Genomic DNA, 23,668 nt, shown 5'->3' on the forward strand with positions numbered 1-23,668 from the left:
GGGCATCTCCCACAATCATTCTCCCACTAGGTGGTGCCCTTTGGCTCCAAAGTTCCTGTATAAAGAAAGGTGGTCAAAAAAGTGTGTACAAAAATTGGGTATTCGTCCTTTCTGAAATAAGTCAAGCAGAGAGAGTCAATTATCATATGGTTTCACTTATTTGTTGAGCATAACAAAAAGCATGGAGGACATGGGGAGTTAGAGAGAAGGGGGTTGGGGTAAATTGGAAGAGGAGGTGAACCATGAGAGACTGTGGACTCTGAAAAACAACTGAGGGGTTTGAAGTGGCAGGGGGGCGGGGGAGGTCGGGGTACCAGGTGGTGGGTATTATAGAGGGCACGGATTGCATGGAGCACTGGGTGTGGTGAAAAAATAATGATACTGTTATGCTGAAAATAAATAAATGACCAAAAAAAAAGGATGTGTACAATACTCTAAGAAGTTAATGCTAACACTGTTCGGTAAGTTGCCTCCTTCTGCCACAGTCATGTGTCAAAGGGAACAAAGTTCTTGTAGGTTTTAAGCTAATAGTGGAAGGCAAAAGATTTTGGCTGGAGCAGGGTTCTTCAGAACCATTTGAAAATTACCCCGCTAGGGGCGCCTGGGTGGCTCAGTCAGTTAAGCACAGACTCTTAATTCTGTCTCAGGTCATGATCTCAGGGTCGTGAGATGGAGCCCCACATTGGGCTACGCTCCAGGCATGGAGTCTTAATCTTAAGCAAAGATTCTCTCTCTCCGGGCACTTGGGTGGCTCAGTTGGTTAAGCAAGAGCCTTTGACTTAGGTCATGATCCTGGAGTCCCAGGATCAAGTTTCACATCGGGCCCCCTGCTCAGCAGGGAGTCGGCTTCTCCCTCTGCCCCTCAACCTCTCATGCTCTCTCTCTCAAATAAATAAAATCTTTAAAAAAATTTTTTTTTCTCTCTCCCTCTCCCTCTTCCCCACCCCTCCCTCTGTCTCTCTGTCTCTCTCTCTCTAAAAATAAAGTACGGATAAAGTAACCCCACCAAATACTTCACCCTCTCCAGCACATCTGAATCACTCCTTACGAAGTTGCTCCTTTCTTCAGCCTGGACAGCAGCTAAAACACATCCCTTTGTTAGGAGCGCCCCCTAGTGACAGAAAACAGGTCGTGCGCCAACAGGAGATCTAAGCGGACCCCTGGGGTACAATGGGTGTTGAACAGGAAAGGACCTGGGAAAAGAGGGAGCAGGGAAAACCCGTCTCCTCACTCCGTTTTCAGTAATCATCCCTACAAAATTTTGCTTAGAGTTAAAATAAGTTACAGTAAAAAAAATACAAGAGAAAGATGAAGTTCAAAAATTGTCTTGACAAAGAACCATAGTTCATTTTCTTTTAAAATATTTCTTTTAAAAATATCAAAACATATCATGAGTACAATTATTCACATATCTCTTGTCAGGGAGTAAGGACGGATGTGCTTTTCACCACCTCCAGGGGGTACCCATAACAGGTAAGGCAAATGTTGGATGTCTGGGGGGTGATTCTGAGATGGGATCGTATCCCCAGCTCCACTGCCCCTGTGAGCTCCTGCCCCCTGCTCGGGTGGGGATGAGAGCAAGTGCATGGTGCAGATGTAAATCACTGACCTGATGGAAATGGGAGGGACAACACATGCCCTCCGGCAAGAGAAGGGAAAAGGGGGTCCCCCTCCACCTCCCACTGTGAATGCTCACACCTGGGCTGCCCCCTGGAAGCCACCCTGAGCCCGTTTTCACTGTCCTTCCCCAAGGGAGCCAGAGAGCAAAGCAAGATCAGGGAAGAAAATAATCCAAGTGTTCTGCATGGGACTTCCCGACTGTCCCTCTCCAGCACTAGGAAGCACGATGAGGTTAACCAGAGAAAGAGGTGGCCCCATGACGCTGTACCAACCTGAAGACTCCACCTCGCAGGAGCTCTGTCCAAGTGACCTGCTCTGCGGGGTCCCTGATGGGAAATACAAACCAGTACCTGATCTTCCAGAGAGATCTTTCCAGAGCTAACTTTTCTACACAGACAGTGACAACAAAGCTGTGGTCTTCACACTTAAAACCAAAGGGGAAGACAGCATGTGCCATGCTCTGCAGCAATTAACCAAAAACATCCATTGAAGACACTGCAGAGCCCACCCTGGACGTGTAAGGACAGGATACTGGTGATCTCCTCTTTACCTGTAAGAAAGGAGTCCCTTGAAAGATATGAATCCTGCTTGCCAGTCAAGGAAGTGAGCAACACAAGTGCCTGCAAATTTTTGCCTCAACTATTGGCAGCCTCAGAGAATGCCCTCGGTTGGCTGGTTCCATTCCAAATCCCACGTGCTGTTTGCTGGCATGAGGAAGGCAAATGCAGAGATAAAAGCAAAAAATGGTCCCTGAGGTTCCACAAGGCTCACGTACTTTCTGTCATCAAGGCAGAAGTCTCAATGACATCTTTGAACATAAAATTCAGGAAGTGGCTACTTACAAGAAAAAGTTGAAAAATGATTCTATAAGAGTCTATCTACCTGAGAAATGTGTATCAAGAATCAGCTCGGGGGCGCCTGGGTGGCTCAGTCGGTTGAGGGTCCGACTCTTGTTTTTGGCTCGGGTCATGATCTCAGGGTCATGGGATCGAGCCCCATGTTGGGCTCCAGGCTCTCTGGGGCTCTCTCTCCTTCTCCCCTCCCTGCTCACTAGCTACTGTGCGCTCGCTCTCCTTCTCACTCTCAAATGAATAAATGTTTAAAAAGGAAAGAAAAGGGAAAAAAAGGGGAGGAAAGGAAAGGAAGGAAAGGAAAGGAAAAAGAAATCATCTCAGACTTCCCCAGACAGCTTGTACCCCACCCCAACAATGCTGGTTTACTGCAACTCCACTGGTAACTACTACCCCCTCCATGTTATTGCATTAAACATTTTAATTATGTGTATTTTTAACTCAAAATACATTACTATTCTTTCTACAGTCAATACCCATTTAGCTTTTCCATTTCCAGTGCATTCTTTCCTGCATGTCTGTGTTAAGACAGAAGATAATATTAGATGTACAAACTACTGTACCTCATATAAAAGACCTCCATGACAGCTTAAGGAAAAAGAACTGAGAATGAAATTCAGATATAAAAAAACAAACAAGAAAGTCATATATATATAGGTGCTCGATAAAAGCTCACCTGCCACAAACAACAGACAAATCTCAATTAATAGGGAGGCCAGCTGTGCATCTTAGAGTTTTCTTAGCCCCTGAAAGGTCCCCATGAAGGCTAGTGACTCCCACCCCGCCCCAAGATTGTAAGGCCCCTGTATTGGTCCTACAACTTTTGCTCTGCAGGCCCATAAGGAGGGCTGCAACATCACTGGGTGTCCCCAATGCAGGCTGTCCAAGTTTGGGGCAGGGGAAGGCGCCGGGTTCTGGTTAGGAGTCAACGGCTATCGTTTAGCGCCATCTGGTGGCTGATTCTGCTCCAGCTTCCAGTTACTAAACAAGACTTCCCCAGCTCGTTTATACCCTGATGGAGCAAGAGTTGAAATGATTGGGACTGGGGCTTTGTGGCATTTCAGATGGGAACAGGGGGTGTGTGATCAGAGCAGAGCAGGTTGCAGCATCTGTGAGCAGCCCACAGAAGACCAGGCTCCAAGGAACAGGCACACGCAGTATCTGCCTGCGATTTCACCACCATGCCCAGGTCTCAGTATTGGGCAATCCCTCACCAACATCTCCCAGGGGTCTGTCGGGTGGAAGGGACTGTCTGGAGCTGGATAGACCGGCAAGGATTGGCCAGCGCTTCCCAGGAGAGCACCCCAGCCCACATGGGGACCTGCTGAATTCTGTGTGACTTAAACTTGGAGAATCTCAAAAAACAACGGTTTAAAAAAAAAATTCACTGTCTTTTGCTTTTATGAACTATTGTTCATGAGTCACATATTTATTTGAAAGCAAAATGTTTGGTTATCCTAATTATTAAATCACTCACATGGGAAAATGTGCCTTACTTTACAAAAAACTGCTTCATCTTGTGGTTACCAGAGGTGTTTTGTTACCAAGAGGGGGAGGGTTGAGGAGCTCCACAAAATCAGGTAAATGGCCAAATTCACTTTCTACAATTCCCACTCATGTACTCTGGATTCTTACTAACACTGTCCTTGGACCCCACGGGACTGAAGCACATTCTCAACAACAAAACTTCATGAGAAAGTCCTGTCACGAATGATGCAGAAATACAAGCCAAGCCCACGGGAGGCAGGGCCTCCTCTAGGATGGATACAATGAATGTGGACTGAAAATTCCCCTGATCTCAAGGATGTGGTATTTTCTGGGCACCGGCAGTTTCAAGGCAGCTTCTGACTTCAAACAAATGAATGAAATCTCAGTAGGTCGTCCTGCTCCCCTGGGACTGTCTTGAGCAGTGTGCCAAGGGCTGGGCAGATGCCCTATTAGGCCTCACATGCTGTCAGCTCATCAACAGTAGAATTTCTCTTCCCCCACTTAGCATGTACAGGCCACAGGGCTAGGAAGGAATGAGCCTAGGACCGCCTGGGCTTCTCTCCAGGGCCCACCCCTGACTGAAGGCTCCCCAAGCCCTCAAAGTCCAGCCCATTCTGCTTCCCTGCCCCCTCCCTCCTTCTGCCCCCCCCCAGCTATGTTCTATGAAGTTACTGCAAATCCTGAGATAATGAATATAATGAATACTGAGCCGCTACTTCCCAGGGGAAGTACAGGGTGAGATGACTTCCCGCCTCTGGTGTCAAGATTTTGTCCATCAGTCAATACACAACCTTGCTTTATGCACTTTTAAAAGACAACTTATTTAATATACATTGTTGGTTCATTAACATGGAACTCACAGCAATGACACTGTAATGCACGCCTGACCTGAGTTTATCTAACCCGCATTTCCCCCCATAAGGTGCATTTCGGCTCCGTGCGCTTACGAACATATGCTTGGGGACCCCTTTAAACAGCAATGCCTCCAACACACAGATTTCAAACATCGAGGCCCTGGCTTGACTATGAAAAGGACCCCCATTTAGTGGAGGAGAGCTGAACCAAGAAGGCAGGCACCCCTCCTTGTTCTGACCTCACATAGGCTAATGACGATGAAAGCACCCGGAGTACTGATTCGGGGATTACAAATAAATCTTAGCGAATAGCTGAATTTGCAAATACAGAATCCATTAACCGTGAGGACTGAGGATTGACTGAATATTTCAAACCCCTTTGAATTGAAAATTCTCTATCATCTCTCCTTACTCGCAAAAGCCAACTCGACTTCTCTCTCCCATAAACCTGAATGTGCACCAGCGACGCATGTTTGCAGTGTCCCAAGCACATGGCTCTTTCACCAGTAACTCGTATTTTCAGCCACACATTTTCTCACTACCCTCCTGGCACGATTTACAACTCTCACACCCCCATCACTGCCTGTCATAGGGTCATGGGACACTATGTGATGCTGCAATAACAGTATCAATAGTAATTATAACATCGGCATAAATGCATCTAAATCCCCAGTCTGCTTGCTCTCTGCCAGGCATTCTGCTGTAGGGTTTACAAGTATCTACTAATTTAATTCACACAACAAATTCACCAATAGAGACAACGCTTAGATCCCCAGATTAAAGATAAGGAAACCAAGACATGAAAACATCAAGTAATCTGCCCAGGCCACTGAGCCTGTGCGTGGGAGAGTCAGCAGTCAACCGCGGGCAGCCTGCGTTCAGAGCCCAAGTGTTGTCCCCAGGTCATGCTCACGGTTACGGTTGAATTCTAGTAGCGTTTAGAGCAGGAGGCTTCCTTCTGTGATAGGGATGGGGATGGAGATGGAGGAAGACATGGGTAAACACGCATCTCACTTCATTCCCTGCCATCTGTATTTGAGAAAAACTATATTAAAATGACACCAAGCACTGCATATGCAATTACGTATAATTATACTTCTGTAAAGATGCATAATTATCTTCTATCATCTGGGGAAGTAGAAAATCCTCTAAAAATTTTAACATGAATCTGTAGTATTAGCCATTTTTTTTAATTTTTGGTATTCTCTGATCCTCTGATCCCTTGGGTCCTTGCTAAGATTGGAGGACCTGCCCCTTCCCAGGGTTAGCTAATTCCTAGCGATAGGAAGCATGCATTTCATATGCAGACTCTCCAATCCAGATCCCAAACCCCAACATCTCCTTTATCAGGGTTTTGCACTCTGGTCCGCTGTCCCCTGCCCTCATCACCACAAGGCAGACAGCGAGGGGCAGCCCCTATGCTCCACAGTCCAATGAGATTATTTAAACCGGCCAACCTTAAACCTGCCCACCTTATCTTGCCTTGCTTTCTTCATGGAAACCACAACAAAGACTCTTGTCCACATTCCCCCCTCACCCCCTCTGTCCCTTGACACCCCTCAGGGCTTGTCCCTGTGCCCCCATGTGCCCACTCTTGAGAACAATGCGTAAATACATTACATCTTCTCCAGGTGTGGCCTCCCCATAACAAAATACAATCAAACCTACACTTCAAAAGAGAATCTTAATTCCGAAGTCATCTTTTTCTCGTGACCTTTTTTCACTTCCACATTGTAGTTACTTTTCTCTTTTAGGACAATAGGAAACGTTAAGGGAAATATTTATCAAAACTTCTCATATTAAAACATATTATACTGTTCAGAAACAGTTTATTTTAAAAATGAGTTTATTGGAGCACCTGGGTGGTCCGGTGGGTTAAGTGTCCAACTCTTGATCTTGGCTCAGGTCTTGAGCTTCTCAGCTCAGGTCTCGAGCTCAGGGTCATGAGTTCAAGCCCTGCATTGGGCTCCATGCCCAGTGTGGAGCCTACTAAATTCATTCATTCATTCATTTAAAATAAGTTCATCTGGGGCCCAATCAAGCTAAAGGAATGGGAAAGAAAAAGCATTTAAGAAATAAACAAAAACAACAGCCTTGTCCAACTTCAACATCTGCCTTGGTTCAAGGGCAATCACAAAAATGAACTACAGATATGTCCTTTGTAATGACTGTCCAACTGACCGAACGAAGGTAAAATTCACAAATAGAGAAGCTGCTAATCTGACATCAAGACAAACTCTGAAGGGTCTCTGGCCAGGAATGCAACTCTTCAGAGTATGAAAACCATTTTGCACAGTTCTTGGTCATTATAATCAACAAGGTACAGTTTGTATTCAGGTATTTCCCCAGTTTTCAAAATAAAGTATTCTAAATAAGGAAATCTGCCTTCCAGTGCCTTGAGAACTACCTGCATCCCCACCCTCTTATTTTTAATAAGAACAGCATCATCCCAGATAACCCGGACCCCTCCTCCCGCCTGGGCACCTGCAAGTCCATTCTGCAACTAGAGAATCATTAACTGAGAGATCTTAGAAGATTAAGCAGCTTTGTTTTAGAAGCAGGTGCTTTTCTGTGTTATGACAAACCGTAATACACCATTTAGCTGCTTTAAATTGAGATTTCAGAATTATTTCATCAGAAGAATCTGCGCTGTCGGGAGGCTGTGCTGGGAAGGAATGTAAGGCCATCTGCCTTCTCAAAGGTGTTGTGCTTTTTTATCCTTTAACAACTGCTCTTCTTGCCTTGTTGGAGCAACTGTCCCTTCTACTTTGGAAAACTGAAGAGGTTGCCCGTGATTTCCATGATATGTTTTCTCCAAAAAGCAAAGAAGGGAAGCACTATCAGATGATCTTTGATGACATTCTGAAGACCTTAAAATAGACAAACAGCTGCACAACTGAGGAACCTGCTGCCCAAACAGGTTCAACAACAGGCCGGCTGGTCCAACAGCTGGTAACCAGGAAAGATAGAATTAAAATCTAGGCCTACTCGACTCCAAAAACCTGTCATTTAACATCTCCTAGGCACTTCCTACTTGGAAGACGGGAAATGAGAAAGAACAATCTGCGTCTTATGAATTAAACTTCTTTTCAACGAGAACCAAAAGATTATCCAAACCTTAATTGCTCCTAAAGGAGGCAACAGGAAGGAGTTCATTAAGGGAATAGGCAAGATTATTCCTCTTTCAGAAGCACAAAGAGAATTCTGCATCCGGGTAGCTTACAACATCTAGAGATTTTACGGCCGGCTTCCAGCATTTTTGCACGATGGTCTCTAGGTGGCGCAACGAGCCCGTGATTCCATTCACCAAGGCTTGTCTGTTTTGGGCTGACTGGGCATTCAAAAGTATCTCTGCTCCTCAAGGCTGTAGGAAATTTTCCACCATTAGAAATCATTACTAACTAGTCATTCCAATTTCTCAACTCTTCTGATGCAAGCTCATGGCTTGGAAGAAATTTCAGGGGAAGGACTAAAACAGAAAACTAAAAAAAGAACCATGGAAAAATAAAGGAAACCAACACTCTCTCTTTTTGGTTATTCTAGGTTCCAGATCTTTGCTTTTTCTAAAATGACTTTTCAAGTCCTTTGAAAGGAGGCCACATAAGAGCTAAAGCCTTAAAACCACATCAAATTGGCTTTCAGTTAAAAAATACATTGTTCTTCCTAAACTACTTGAAGCAGAACGCTCAGCAGACACTGAAAACTAAGACAGAGATACACTCTATTTGTCAGCTGTGGAAGGAATGAACACCACAATAACACAGATGGAGCTACCCTGAGAAAAGTCACTCCGACTTTGGCTCATGAAATATTCTGATGACCTCACCTAGAACATGAAAATAAAAAGGGAGATGTTTCATACCTCCGACCCCCATTACATATACCATTCCTAGGGATCTGTAATAATCCCAGGAACCTGTAATAATCTGAATCCCAGCAAGTGTTCTTCCCCCAATGTCTCCTCTCCCCTCCACCCTTCAGGCACACAGCCAGAAGGAGAAATGACACTGTGCATTTGGGGATCCAATCGTCCCCGACTAGGACGTGGGGCAGAGAGGCAGAGTGAGCCTGGAGGCACTATGGATCAAGAACCAGAGCTCTGTGTTTTCTACACAGTTCAAATGCACTGGAAATCCAGGTGGTAGCGGAGGAAGGCAATCAAACGGGAGTAACTCGAGCACAGCCTATACCCAGGCTCTCCACTGGGACGGAGTATCAGAATCAATTGGGAGCATTTTGAAATACACATGCCTTGATCTCTTCCCAGGTCATTTTGATATGACTGGATGGCAAGAGAGATTGGGTGATTTTGCAAAGCTTCGCAAGTGATTTGGACAGGCCTCATTCAAGACACAAAAGTAAAACCCGGGGAAAAAAATGGGTGGGGAGGTAGGACGTGAGCCGCGTGCACACTCCTCAGCTATATCCCCAGTAACTGCTAATACACAGGTGGGTGACAGCAGGGCAGGGACCGCCTGTTAGCCTTGACCACCAATACACTTCAAGTACAGGGAGCTCTTACCTGGCCTCTTGGCCATGACACTTCCTGCTAAAATTTTTCAAAAAATGTAAATGGAATGTCAAAATACAAGATATGATGATATAAGAATGATATCACAGTTCCTCTATAAAGTAAGTTGTAAAGCAGAATACATTTGACAAGTATTCTTATTAGAAAAGACATATTAAGACTATCTACAAAAAAAAAAAGACTATCTACTTATAACAATAAATAATCAGACTTTTTTTTTAACTTTAGGAAACATTGGATAGATTAAAAAAAAAAAAAATAGTCACTCTGATCCACTGGGCTAAAGTGGAAATGACTCAGTGTGGAAAACAAATTGGTAAATATCAACAACCTTAAAAAATAAATGCCACAAATTTATCCAAATAACATGATCATGGATACACGTAAATACTGGGCGGCAAAGAAGTCAGTTTCAGACTTATGGTAACTTTCAAATACTGATAGCAAATAGCAAGAGGGTTTGGTTACATACACTATAGTCCATCCCAAAAATGAAAAACTCCTCAGTAATGGGAAACAATACATGTTAATATGGAAACATTTCCAAAGACGATCCCCATGAAAGACAGGGTTTCCCAAATAACATACAAAGCGTGATACATATATACATAAAGATTAATATTTGTGTGTGTACTAAAGAAGAGTGTGTTTGAAATGACAAAGTAATGCCTAATGATTTCTAATCACTGAAGCCAAAATCTCATTTTTGGCCACTTAAGATGCCAGCCAAAATGGAAACCTAATTTTACACCCTCAGATGCTGACATTCATTAGCTCAAAGTCACGGAAGAAATGTCATGGTGATAAAGTCCAGATCGGAACCCAAGTAGAAACAAAACAACAGATTACGTTCAGGACAAGCAGTGTTCTGATTTGCAAACTGAAAAAAAGGAAATCAAGGAGCTGTCTTACTAACATCCGTAACAAGACAAAACTTTCAGGAAAGGACAAATTGCGTAAATCTCATCGTGACTACGTTTCAGGAGACCCTCAATGTGATTTTGATAGGAAAGCCATGTATGTCAGTGATCCAAACACTAACCCAATAATAACATCTATCCCGCAGTTGCCATCGCCCATTTATTTCAAATAGAACCTGAAGCATCTTGTGATGCAGAGTTAATGAAATCTACATGCATTCCGGGCTCACTACACTTAATCAAAACTGAATAAACAAACTCCGTATTAGTCACACTTAGGCAAGCTATTCCGCTGCACTGCAGCCAGAAGAAATTTTCACGGGATCCTGTTGAAACCAGCGAAACATCTGGAAAATGTGGAAACTATTCCGCGAGGCGCTAGAGGACCACACGCTTGGAGGAGACATCGGTTTCTGCGGCTGAGGTCAGACCCCTGATGTTGGAAGGAGAGCGCTTACTGGAGATAGCTTACTTACAATGAAGCCAAGTTTTTTATAATCCCGGGTGTACATGGACTTGCGTTTCTCCATGCTGCCACTGCTGTTATTAGGTTCAGACTCTGCATCAAAAGCGATTCTTCGAAGTTCAAATATGATGTCCCTCTGAGCCTGAAGGCGTTCGGGAGAAAAAAGAGGAGGGAAGAGCTGCTTTCACTGTGTGATATTACAGATACTCCCTCTTTCCCCAGGATCTAAACGAATCACGGCTTTCAGGCCGAAGAAAAACAGATGAAAGACAACGGATGTCCCAAGTTAGGGCTCCGCATCATTCCCCCGCCCCTCTGGTCAGCCTGCTGGTCAGCTGGTCAGCCCTGGCTTCATCCCACGGTTATCCTCACGGCCACGTCGTTTGGAATACTTCGGTCAATTACCTAGAAGTTCAAATTGGTGTCCCAAAAATGATGGAAGTCTTAGGTCTGGGGTTTTCCACACTGGTCGAGCCCAAGTGAGAGGCACGTGCAGGTTTTACAAACAGCGTTCAAGTGACAAGGGATCTCTACCACCAATAAGAAGTGACTACGTGGAAATAAACCCTTAAAAATGGCTACAATGGTAAATATTTGGCTACGTCTATTTTACCACAATAAGAAAAAAAAAATATATATATATATATACATATATATATGTATATATGTTTTCAATAAATAGAAGGAAGCATTTCCAAATGGGGAGGGCCGTTCCACATTAAGATGCAAGGCCTTCCGTCACTAGAAGTGGTAAGCTGACAGTCTCCTCTCTCTGGGATGATTACACTTGGCCTTGCCAAAGTCCGGGGCACGCTGGACAGCCTCTCCAAGCCTCTCCATCATTCTTAATCGCGTGGCCTCGTGCCATGGACGCAGGGCTGCGGCAGTTACACACTCCCCACGTGGGGCTCACATCTGCGATAGATCAGGCCCTCACGTGCCAGTAATGAGTGTTTTCCTTTCCAAAGCTGCAGCACTGCTTAAGTTGAAAATGGGTTACGGCACGGCCCCCAGCTGTTTCCTCTCAGTCTGTCCTCACACACTAAAGTTCCCCCAAAGCCTTCTGGATGGAGGCATAACCTTTCACACACAACCACCAGAGGCCTACAGAGAATTAAAACAATAGCCAACTGACACAAACGCAAGCCCAGAAATCAGGTGTAACCTAGGAACGCCCCCCCCCTCCCGCTTCTCAGCACTGAGCACTGGAGAATGGAAATTAATTCCTCCAGCTGTATCAGGATCACACAGGGCAACTAGATGGCCTGAGTTGTCTGGGAACTTGACTCCAAAGACATTACCATCGCAGGTATTGGGACCAAGGGCCAAGATTCATGGCCATGTGACATTAGGCTTTCTTATCCAACAAAGGAAAAATATGCATGTATTTGATGTATAATGAAATAATCCCATCTGCTTTGTTCTCTGAGCCCAAGTTCACCTAAATTTTAAACAAATCCACCCCCACCAAGTTCTGGGGTATGTCCATTAAGGGTCTGACTTCAGCTCAGGTCATGATCTCAGGATCCAGGGATCGGGCCTTGAATGAAGCTCCCTAATCAGTAGAGATTCTGCTTCTCCCTCTGCCCCTTCCCCTGCTCATGTGCTCTCTTTCTCAAATAATTTTTTTTTTAAATCTTAAAATGAATATATATATATATATATATATATATATATATATATATATATAGCCCCCCCCAAGTTTTAAGATGATAATAAAACAGTATCATCATCTACAAATTCCTGGTTTGGTAGTAGTCCAATAAAAGATCTTTAATAACCACTTTCTCTCCCCTATGTGCTTTTGCTGCTGTCTCGTTGGCACTCACCTGGTCCTGGGGGTCCATCTTGGTCATCATCCTGTCTTCCAGAAGGTTAAAAGTAAGCACCTGAAGCACGTACAGCTGGTGTGCCATTTCATTGTTGATGGCTCTCTGAGCTCGGATGACATGCTGGGGAGATGGTTCAGAAATAATGATTTTTTTTTTTAAAGGAAGAAAAAGCCAACAGCAATTAACCTCTGTCATTATGTCAAGAAGAACCCCAGAAGTCTTCACTTGGAGGCCCGGGAAATGTAGGTCTGTGGGACCACCCTTCAGAAGAAAGGTGAGGATGTGGGTGAACTTGGAGCTTTCCTTTCTATTCCAGGGCCCAATAAAGTTCCTGATGGTTAGGCCAGAATCCAGGTAAAGACCTGCTCTGTGCAGCAGGGAGCAGAAGAAAGGCATTGGAAATGCACGGGTGACTGCAGCTCTATAAACCAAAAAAGTGTGCCTGACATGAGAGCATCCTGAAGAGAGCTGTGGAATTCTACAACAGAAGCCTTCCTTGCACGCAGCAGAGGAACAAATCGTGTGTATGTGTTGTCAGCAACTTTGCCATCCTCTTACCCTATAACTGTCTCCAACAGGTGATCCAGCATCTAGGTGGAGAAATGTTTTAGAAGCAACACAAAAGAAAGCAAAGTATGAATCAGGCCTGCAGTTCATTCACCGTGGCAACTAGCCAGAGAACACCACCACCACAGGCAATGAGCTAATTCATGTGCACAACTTTGCTCTCCTGCTAACAATTAAATGAAAAACAAAATGACCCTTCCCCTTAGAAACAGAACCAAAATGGAACAAATAGAAAAGAAATGGCAGGAGACTAGACATGGGGGCCTTTGCCCCCCCGGAGCGAGGTCAGAAAGGAGACTGAACAGTTGGCCTAACATACGTCCCCTCTAGCAGAGACCAAGGTTTTGCCTTAAAAACGCCAAGGACGAGTCAATGTGATAGTTTGAATGTGCTATACCCAACCACATCCTGCCGTCTGAAAGAACTTTCTCGAGGTGTCCCAAAGCCAGCATGCACTTGGACTCCACACCCCGGCTCTGAGTACCATGTCAAAAGAGCCAGTTAAAGGAGGAGGAGAGGGGGCACCTGGATGGCTCAGTGGGTTAAAGCCTCTGCCTTCGGCTCAGGTCATGATCCCAGAGTCCTGGGATGGAGCCCTGCATCAGGCTCTCTACTTAGCAAGGAGCCTGCTTCCCTTCCTCTCTCTCTCTCTGCCTGCCTCTCTGCCTACTTGGGATCTCTTTCAAATAAATAAGCAAATAAATAAATAAATAAGAAGAAGGAGGAAGAGGAAGAGGGGTGAGGAGAAGAATGAGAAACGGAAAAAAAGTCACTGAGCCAAGGGAGCGGGGCTGATGGAGGTGGGAAGCTCAGCGGTGATATGGCGAATGGCATAAAACGCCATATCCTCCCAATTTCAGAACAGAACGTTAATTCAGAGTATATGTTTCGTATCCAAGGTGTGTATAGGCCATCTATTTTATTAGCAACTCAAAAGTATCCTCACCCCAAGTTTCTGACTGAGGATAGCAGCCTGGAACTTCCAGCCTTCGAAGTCTCAGAGGAGAAGTCCCATGGAAGCCATCTGATCTTCTAGGCACGGGGGCTACAGCCATTCCACCTGGCCCCTCTCCCAACATTCCAACTCCGGCCGCCACACCCAGGTAGGAACTGCAGGCTCGGACCTTAGCGTAACATCTCTCACCCTTCGTCTTTCCACCCTCTTCCTGTCCCACAGGAACAGGACCATGCTTCCTGTCCCATGTCACTGAACCACGCTCGAATACTGTGCTTTCTGCTCACGCTAAGAACCACGATAACGATTAACCGTGCTTTGAATCCTCCTGCAACTTCTACCAAACCCTTCTTGGACCAAGAATCTATCCGGATGCTCTACCAACACCTACTTCATAGCCCAGGTCCAGGGGGAGAAGGATGTCATCCCTGAAGAACCAGGGTACCTCTTTTATCAAGCAACGAAAATTACACTCATATGTTTCTTTTTATCCTTGTCAGCCAGGAAGTTCAAAATCAAACTCGATGACAAATTGTAGTCATGGCTATTGGCTTTGGATTCTAGAATATGTATTATGTTTGCCCTCATAAGGTTTTTAATTTTCAACGGCCTCACTGCATTGGAATGTTTGTGTGTGTGTGTGCACGCGTGTGTGCATGTGTGCGTGTATGTGTGTGTGATTGTAAGCTAGTGGAACTCCTCTTTGAAATCACAGAAATAGAAATTGCCTCTTTGGTAAGCTGGGAATCAATCACACGTGCTTCTTTTCAGTCTTTGGTTAAAGTCAAATAGCGGGTAAGGCCTCAGGAAATCATGCCATTTGATTTATTTCTAAACATTCACCGCATAAAATGCTGGACTTCTTTTCCACTGACATTTCAGGTCATTTGCACATGGCAGTTAACCAGTGGGTTCCACTGGTATGTCTTTTCTGTCTGTCTCTTGCAAAGGGGCCCAGGGAAATGATGGTCAGAATTTCAGAGCCTCTGTCAGAGTCTGACAGGCCTCCAGTTAGCTTCCTCATTAAAAGCAGTGTAAGCTCACACCAGTGGATTTTTTTAGTCATAGAGCCCCTGGTTTCCTAAATGCAAAGCTAAGGTGATGTTGAGGGGGGTGCCTGGGTGGCTCAGTCCATTAAGCATCCGCCTTCGGCTCAGATCATGATCCCAGGGTCCTGGAATTGAGTCCCACATCTGGCTCCCTGCTCAGCAGAGAATCTGCTTCTCCCCAGCCTGTGCTCTCTCTCTTCCTCATGTTCTCTCTCTCAAATAAATAAATAAATAAATAAAATCTTTAAAAAATTAGAAAATAAAGTGACAGTGAGTGTAATAAACCTGGCCCACTGGGAGAGATTACTACTCCTTCCTCCCAGAATGTCTTCCCAGGGCAGTTCCAGACACCCCTCCTTCCAATCCTATGAGACGGTTTCTGTGGGAAAGCCTCGTTCATTCCAATTCCAAAAGCACACTTCTTCCTCCTTGCTAGTTACTACTGCTCGTCACAGAAGCAAGTCACAGAACCAACCACAAACTGAAGCCGCAAGGGGAGATAAATGAATGCCCCAAGCCATTCCTGCCCAACAAGGTGGTCACACCGCACGGGTACTCACTGTTAAAATGATGGAACGCAGTTGCTTCTGAGCCAAAATATTCGCCATCTCCTGTTGATGAAAAACACACCCACACAAAACCTTAGGTTAGAAAAACACAGTTCAACATGGCCTCAAAAGACTTTATCCTGGGGGGTGCTACCTAACTGAATATCAGCAGTATTTCTTATGGAACAACAGACTCCAACAGGCAGAAGTATTCAAATTGCTCTTTGAATATTCTGTTTAGACAACAGAGCCTGGTCCAAAAGCAAAGGAAGGAAATCTGACACCCGCAAACTTCTCGTTGTTTTAGGAATTTCCTTCTTGCAGGAAAAAGTGAGCATGGAATAAAAAGCAAATACTCTGGATAAAGGCAATGGTTCTCCATTCAAAAGGCTCACCTGCTTTTCTTAGACTATACATGTGCAGAGAGGTTTACTAGGAAATGTGCCTGCACCAAGGAGTCCCACAGTGTTGGAGCACCATCACTTTAAGTCATCAAGTCTTCCAAGAGCCACATCATCTTAATTTGTGCAAAACCAAAGCATGAGTGGTACATACCCCAGGGCTTGAAAATAGTCTATACAAGTCAACTGTGTGTTGCTTTCGGAAGGGACAAATATGGAGCAGGGACTCCAAGAGTCCACACTCCACATTGCTAGGACTCATTTCTGTAAGTTGTGTTTGGGGCTTTGGCCCGCCTAGCACAGAGGATTTGCAGGTGACTTTAGTAAAAGAAATGATTCACAGATACTCTTTCTAAATATCGAGCCCTAGATATGAAGCTGAAATTATCAAGTTGGGTACAACCTTGGTGCAAACATTGTAAGCTAGTGGAAAAAAATACTGCTCATATTCAGGAAGGCACTTGAGTGTTCTTTTGGTGGGGAGGGGCTGGATTTTAGAGTTACAGTTGCTGCTCTTCCTGAGTAGAGAAGAAACTAGGCTGTGATTCGAAACCACAACCATGAATTCAATCACGGCGAAAATAAACTCGCAGGAAGCAAGGAGAGCCCAGACACGCGGGTGGGAAGTGCGAGGGGGGGACACGCAGGCAGGTCGGGGCAGGAGCAGAAGGTGGGGACTTACAGTCAGAGGACAATCAAGGATGTCAACACTGCTCTCTACACCAACCTAAGGGCGCCATCGCCACCACAGAAAGGAGAGCAAGCAGGAGAGAAGAAGGGATGGAAATTCAGAGCACTCTGTTAGCGGTTACAACTTGATGTTAACACCCCTGCTCACCCACTGCCTGGGGGAGAAAAGTGCATAGATATCGTGAGGTGTTTCAAGACACCTTCCACTCTGCTGACAACAGGAAAGCAAGGACAATGATGCATTCAGAAATAAGGGAAATGGCAATCTGGAAGGAACCTGTCTTTCCATGGTCCCCAGAAAGTGGGGCTTGCTTCTGAGAGCGAATAGAAAGGTCCACTTTTTCTCCCAGACCCGATGAAAAACAGAGGGCCCAAAGGATCCTATGGATCTTTTCATTTATTTTCTTTTATAAAAAATGAAATTACTGCCTGGCACATAAAACAAAAGGAAAAAGAAAAATATTCTCCGTGCCTATTTTAGCCTATTGAGTTTTGGAATTTTAAAATAAGTTAGAAGGGATAATATAGTTCCAATATGTACGGCAATTGTCATAATTATCTTTAACATGGTTTCTCTTCTTCGTAAGACCACGGTTACCTTAGGGGCACAGAGACTGTCCTTTTCCTCTTTGTGTTCCTGTGCCCAGAGCACTCTGTCTAACACAGAGCAGACAGTAAATGTTTGGTGGAAAATCAGAGAGTCATTTCTACTACCCTCCTAAGAAACACAGAAGCTTGGTCAGAGAGAAAATAGAAAAATCCTTGTGTACATCATGAATTTGTTGGTGTTCAATATGAGAAAACAGTCTGAGTAAACTTGAGGCTCCATGGAGAATATTTTATACCATCGAGATGGCATAAAAGTATAGATAGATTTAAATATGGATATAGGGATATTGACATGGAAAGATATTCACAAAATCTTGTTTAGTTTTAAATGCAGTAAAAAAAAAAAAAAAAAAAAAAAAAAAAAAAAGGCTAAACAGTGCAAGTAGTATAGGTCCACCCAGTGAAGAAAGTTATGTAGGTCGGTCTTTGGCCAGAACAAACCGGGGCCACGCAATGTGACTTACCACGAGGGTTCTCTGCTTGGGGCATGCACTTAGAGGAGTCTTTCAAACTTCCTCCTCTGAATCTGTATTTTCTGAGTTTACCACCAAATCTTTTAACTTGCAAAAAGGTTTTTTAATAATGCTTTTGAAAATCATACATACATGTAGAGAAATTTGGAAGGGACCTCACCAACATGCTTGCCATGAGAACAGTAATATAATGGCAAGGAGTTGTGAGGGAAAGGATCCATTTGCCCCATCTCTGCAAAACAAACACTCCTCCCTTCATTTGTGCGGAAAAAGGGAGAATGTCCCACATCCAGGAGGCAGGGAAGCAGGACGTTCCGCTCCACTCACTTGCCGGAAAGCCCCCAGTGGAGCTTGGAAGTGGAAGTGGAAGCAAAGCAGGAAGTTCTACCCCAGCCCTCAACACACCTGTCCCTCTACAAACCCCACGCTCTCTCAGTAAGGCCCACTGAGTGAATGCAAAACAGAACTATCCCTCCAGCCTGCCTCCCAAGTAAAAATAACTGACCAGGGTGGTATTTTTCTTCAGTAAAAGCAGAAATAGGTGTTTCAAGTCCATCCGTCCAACTTCATTTCATACATTTTGAAAAATAAAGAAAAACCCAGATAAATGGAGTCCTACCAATGGTGCCTGGCCCAGAGTCAGGAAGAGAAGTTGAAACAAATGAAATTTTTTCACTGAAGTGGAATTTATCCAATGTCCTTGGGCTTTAAAAAAATAAATAAATAAACAAAGCTGTTCCTATAAATCCAATAAATAAATGTTTAGATTGTGTTTTAATCTAATTGGAGTGAGAAAACGGGCTTCGTGTCTTTCAGGCTCCAGGGAGTTCTTCACTCAGCAAATACCAGAGAATTCTCTGGGTGACGCCTCCCGGACCATGGGGTGCTCCCAGAGCACAGCAAGGCCTAGGCGGGACTCTGAGTGGCTCCTTCCCTTCCTTACTCCCTCAGGCTCTCAATTTCCACTTTTGAAAAGAGGCAAAATAAGGCTTTCCAGTGATAGAAGAATAAATTGAAATAAGGCACAAAGCACTGAACACTGAGCTTGGCACAGGCAAACTCTGAGTATCATCATGGACGGCAGGCTTTGGTAAATTTTCCTCTTTACCCCCCAAATTCAGAACGTTTAATTTTCCACAAGAAAAGCTGGTGACAACACAGGATATAACCCACATGACAGCCCCAGTTAGCGTGGTCTTCTGCTTTGCAGGTTCCACGAACCTTCAGAAAATAACATCAAACTTTTCTTCAGTATGAACTTGAAATCAGTTTTTTAGAGCCAGCTCTCGCTTAACTCACTGAAAAATATTTTTTAAATTAAAAATCAAAATACTCCTTGTCTTGACAAACAATAGGCACTGATTCATCTTTAATACAACACAATTTAGAAAGTTCAAGTTAATTTTCTGTGTTGTTGCTATTTTTATTTCAAAGGCTAAATTAGAGTCTAGATATGCTGCTGTATGATTACAGACACCTCATCTTTCTTAGTTGTTCTCCTAAATTACCCAATGTTATTAAACTATCCTTTGTGATTTATTATCTTTACAGCAGTAGACTGCCAATTGGTGTCATCTCAGTCAGATATTTTCTAATTTTCAAAAAATAAATTTTAAGGGGCACCTGCATGGCTCAGTGGGTTAAAGCCTCTGCCTTCAGCTCAGGTCATAATCCTGGGGTCCTGGGATGGAGTCCTGCATCGGGTTCTCTCCTCAGCGGGGAGCCTGCTTCCTCCTTTCTCTCTCTGCCTGCCTCTCTGCCTACCTATGATCTCTCTCTGTCAAATAAATAAATAAAATCTTTTTAAAAAAATTTTGATTCACAGAATCCAAACCTAATGTTCTACTGATATGCCATTATATTTCACGGGGATCGTTACTCTGGAGTCAGCACAGATTGACATCTGGCTCTCGATTTCTCCATGGTCGTGCGAAACTAACTCAGTAGATTAACAGTAGTTCTTGGTGTAAGAGGCAGAGGCAAAGTGTACGTATCTTACTGATGTCTAGATCCAGGGATCCAAATCATAGCAACTGGGGTGGGCATGGGTTTTTGTTTCCTCTAATCCAAGCTCTTCATAAGCGAAAGAAAAAGCCCATGAGGTCAGACCAGATGGCAGCTACCATTTCAGCCAGGTGTCCTTGGTCCCGCCAGCAGAAGGAGGATCAAGCTTCTCCAGGGCTATGTCAGGAGTGCAAGCATATGAGCCTGCTGTCGGGCAGTTTGCTGGGCTGCTGGAAGTTATCATGAGGCCAGCATTTAGATTTAGATATAAAAAGAACAGACCCAGGGTGCCTGGGTGGCTCAGTGGGTTAAGCCTCTGCCTTCAGCTCAGGTCATGATCTCAGGGTCCTGGGTTCAAGCCCTGCATCAGGCTCTTGCTCAGCAGGGAGCCTGCTTCCCCCTCTCTCCCTGCCTGCCACTTTGCCTGCTTATTTTCTCTCTGTCAAACAAATAAATAAAAATCTTAAAAAACAAAACAAAAAACAGACCCACCTAGGATTTGACCTGCAAAACCATACTTAAAAATCCAGCCTGGAGCATAAGGCTTAGGGAGGGCCCGCATCTCCTGGCTCCGGAGGAGACACAACCCAATACACAGGAAACAATAAAGTCACTCCATTCGTGCAGACATAGCCCCAGGAATGAGCAAACAATTCTGAATGGAAAACAAACCAGAAACCCTCACATTTAGTCACTGAGGTTTAAAATCCTTGGCGATGATATAATAAAACAAAACAAAACAACAAAAAAAAGACTTCTCGAGTGTTCAGGGTTCAGTAGCATGCTAGCTTCTAAATTCTTCTAAAACGATTTAGTGGTAACTGTCACAGAGCTCCCAGTACACTTTCTACTGGTTGGAAGATCTCATATTTCCACCCAGTTTTTAAATGAAGTGAATTGTGTGACCAAGGTACATGGTCTATGCTATGTTGATGAAAAAAAAAAAAATGAACGGACTTTGAAGGGCAAGCTATATTCCAAGACATACAAAATTCTACTTCTTCTATACCCCCTCTACAAAGATCCTTTACCTCACCGCAGAAGAACCACAGAGTCACAGACAAAGGAGAGTACCAAAGGATGGGTTTCACATGGGTACATTTAAGGGGTTCCCTTGTGTGCACAGAGAAAGGGAAATGGGTTGATCACTCCTCTCCCCACATACAGATATGGACAACAGAAATATCATGGAGCAAAGACCCTCTCTGACTTAGGAATAATTATCTCAACCAGGGGCAGCGAACTGTGTGGTCCTCCTCCTGTCCTTTCCATCTAAACTTCTGTGGGCAATGCAGGACACCTCTCGGGGTCTCACTGTATTCATCAGGAAAATAGGGACAATACCTCCCTTGCCCCAGGGAGCATTCAATGGCATGACAGAAGATCTCAGGGCTTCTACCTCTGCTGCCCCCAAAGCAGCAAGGTTTTCATCTTTTAATGTTTCGAGCTCCTATGTTGGGTTTCCTTTGATGCAAGGGCTCTACCGCTGGAACATTCCTAGCATTCTTCCTAGGACAAGGGCTTACGCATCTCCACCTTCTTCCCACTCCATCTGTGAATGACTCCAGGCTGGCCAGCCAAGCTGCCGGGCAGTGGGGAGTCCCCAGGATGGGAAGGAGAGGGCACTCTCTGCCCCCAAATTTGCCAGCCCCGAGTACAGTCTTAGGACCAAAGAAATGCAACTTACCTGCCTTCTCTCATCAGGGGCCTTCAGGAATAGTGCATTAATCACTGCAATGGTATAGGTTTGGATTTCTTGATCTGTCCTGTAAAGACCCGGAACAATACAGAAAGTCAGAATAGGCTACCTCTGAGTCAGACCGTGATAAGGGTCATGATCTCCCCCACAAAAAAAAAAAAAAAAAAATGAAAGAGAAAGATATGGCCCAGACAATGCAGTTGGCAACTGAGAGAGAACATATTTCAACCATCATAAGGAAGGACACACCATTGCGGGGGCAGGGGGGGGCATTATTATTACTAGCTTGACGATACACGGCTCAGCGGAGATCACGCAGGAAGTCCGGGTGGTTAGCCGGCCCGCCCCTTCTTCTCTAATAGGCTTAAATATATGAACCCAGAGCTGTACGTGTGGTTATGAGGTTGGGGGGGAGCGGGACTGTGATTTTGTCTGATGCATGAAGTAAGTATATCTGGGACTGGACTTGGGTACCCTTATACCCCTGGACTTATTATATTTATTTATTTATTTTTTTTTTTTTTTTAAGATTTTATTTATTTATTTGACAGAGAGAGATCACAAGTAGGCATAGAGGCAGGCAGAGAGAGAGAGGGGGGGGGAAGCAGGCTCCCTGCTGAGCAGAGAGCCCGATGCGGGACTCGATCCCAGGACCCTGAGATCATGACCTGAGCCGAAGGCAGCGGCTTAACCCACTGAGCCACCCAGGCGCCCCCCCTGGACTTATTATAAAGGAAACTGCTTTGTCTCCATGGCAATGCTAGTACATCATCTAAAAATCTACTTCCAAATAGAAACTTTTTTAATAACGAAAAGAACCAGTTTTTATTTGTGAAATTTGAAAAACTGCTTTTCACAGAAATGAAATCAGAAATTCCAAAGGAAGCAAGAATCTCATAGAAGCCACGTGGTAAATGGTAAATCAGAAGGACCCGAGGCAGAAAACAAGGAGCAGCCCGTGAGCTACATTCGGAGATCATTTCAGAAGAGGCCGAGTATAGAACACAGCCTTTGGGAGGATGGAATCCAAACCCCAGTGCCCCGCAGGCTGGCTGTGTAGCCTTGCACAAGGTTGGAGAGGGGTGTCCCCAAAACAGTTTCCTCATCTGGAACACTGGGGAAAAACACACTTATTTTAAGCCGCTGCTTTTAGGGTAAAATTAGTTAATGTATATAAAACCCTCAACACGGCACTTGCCAGATTAGAAACCCTGCACTCTAGCAGAGCATGCTGTGAATGCACAAGTATGCCCTCGATACTGAGAGAAAAGACACGGGCTGTAGAGCTAATACACTTCACATTCAGGGAAATGTGAAACTGGTATTATTTCGAGAGCAGTTTCACACAAAAGCATCATTTTAGAGCATGGGCTCCTTTTCCCTGAGGCCACAATCCACAACTTGTGTGACTTAAGATTTTACAATCTGGTCACCCACCCCACCCGCCCAAATGAAGGCAACCTCTAACGCACTTCAGTAGGTTTGCCTTATAAACACAACATTTCTAACATTTCTGGTACGTGGAGAACTACTGACTGTTCCCGCACATCCCCAGCCTGCACCCCCAACCCAAGCCAGGCCAATCCGATTTCCTCCCGAGAACGTGTCAATGCGACGTGAGAGACCAGGAATGGCAGTTACTGGGAGCCAAGTCACACCGGTGCCAGCCAGTGCGGCAGAGGAAAAGCCTGTTGTGGCCACTCCAAGGAAGCCACACTTTCTATCCTTCTCAAGGCTTGGCTACTTAAGTTGTTCCTGGGGTCTATAAAGTCCCCCTGGATCCTTTCAATGAATTCCCTGTTGGTGTAAGCCACCTCACGGGGCTTGTTGCCCACGCGCAACTCCACATCCTTTAATTTCTGAGAAGCTCTGTCCAGTGGTGTCCTTCGCAGGGACAACCTTACTGATTGCCTGAGTGGAGAGAAGGGAAAGAGCCCTGAAGCCTGCAGCCTGCTAAGTGCCTTGTCTTCCGGCTCAAGCCTCTAGAGACAAAACACATGCATTAGAAAAGACAAAAGAAGGTCACTATAATCACCTTGAGCCTAAGAAGGAAGACTGCTTTGAAAGATTCGTAATTATCTATGAAAATACTCATTATAGCAGAGAAAACA

At 44.7% G+C, this 23,668-nt stretch overlaps 1 protein-coding gene across 14 annotated transcripts in view; it reads right to left on the reverse strand.

Annotated features, from left to right (window-relative positions):
* The window catches only part of ELMO1 (engulfment and cell motility 1), a 526,731-nt gene that overhangs the window by 311,128 nt on the left and 191,935 nt on the right, over window positions 1–23,668 (reverse strand). For 13 of the 14 annotated variants that reach the window (XM_059171566.1, XM_059171573.1, XM_059171568.1 and 10 more), the window contains 5 exons: window positions 21,546–21,624; window positions 16,765–16,809; window positions 15,694–15,744; window positions 12,560–12,682; window positions 10,741–10,872 (listed from right to left, as the gene is read on the reverse strand). In XM_059171566.1, coding sequence (XP_059027549.1) covers window positions 10,741–10,872; window positions 12,560–12,682; window positions 15,694–15,744; window positions 16,765–16,809; window positions 21,546–21,624 — 430 coding nt within the window. The remainder of the gene's footprint in view (window positions 1–10,740; window positions 10,873–12,559; window positions 12,683–15,693; window positions 15,745–16,764; window positions 16,810–21,545; window positions 21,625–23,668) is intronic. The other variant, XM_059171577.1, reaches the window with a different exon arrangement.

Source organism: Mustela lutreola, chromosome 4 (assembly GCF_030435805.1).
Source record: "Mustela lutreola isolate mMusLut2 chromosome 4, mMusLut2.pri, whole genome shotgun sequence".
Classification (NCBI taxonomy): Eukaryota; Metazoa; Chordata; class Mammalia; order Carnivora; family Mustelidae; genus Mustela; species Mustela lutreola.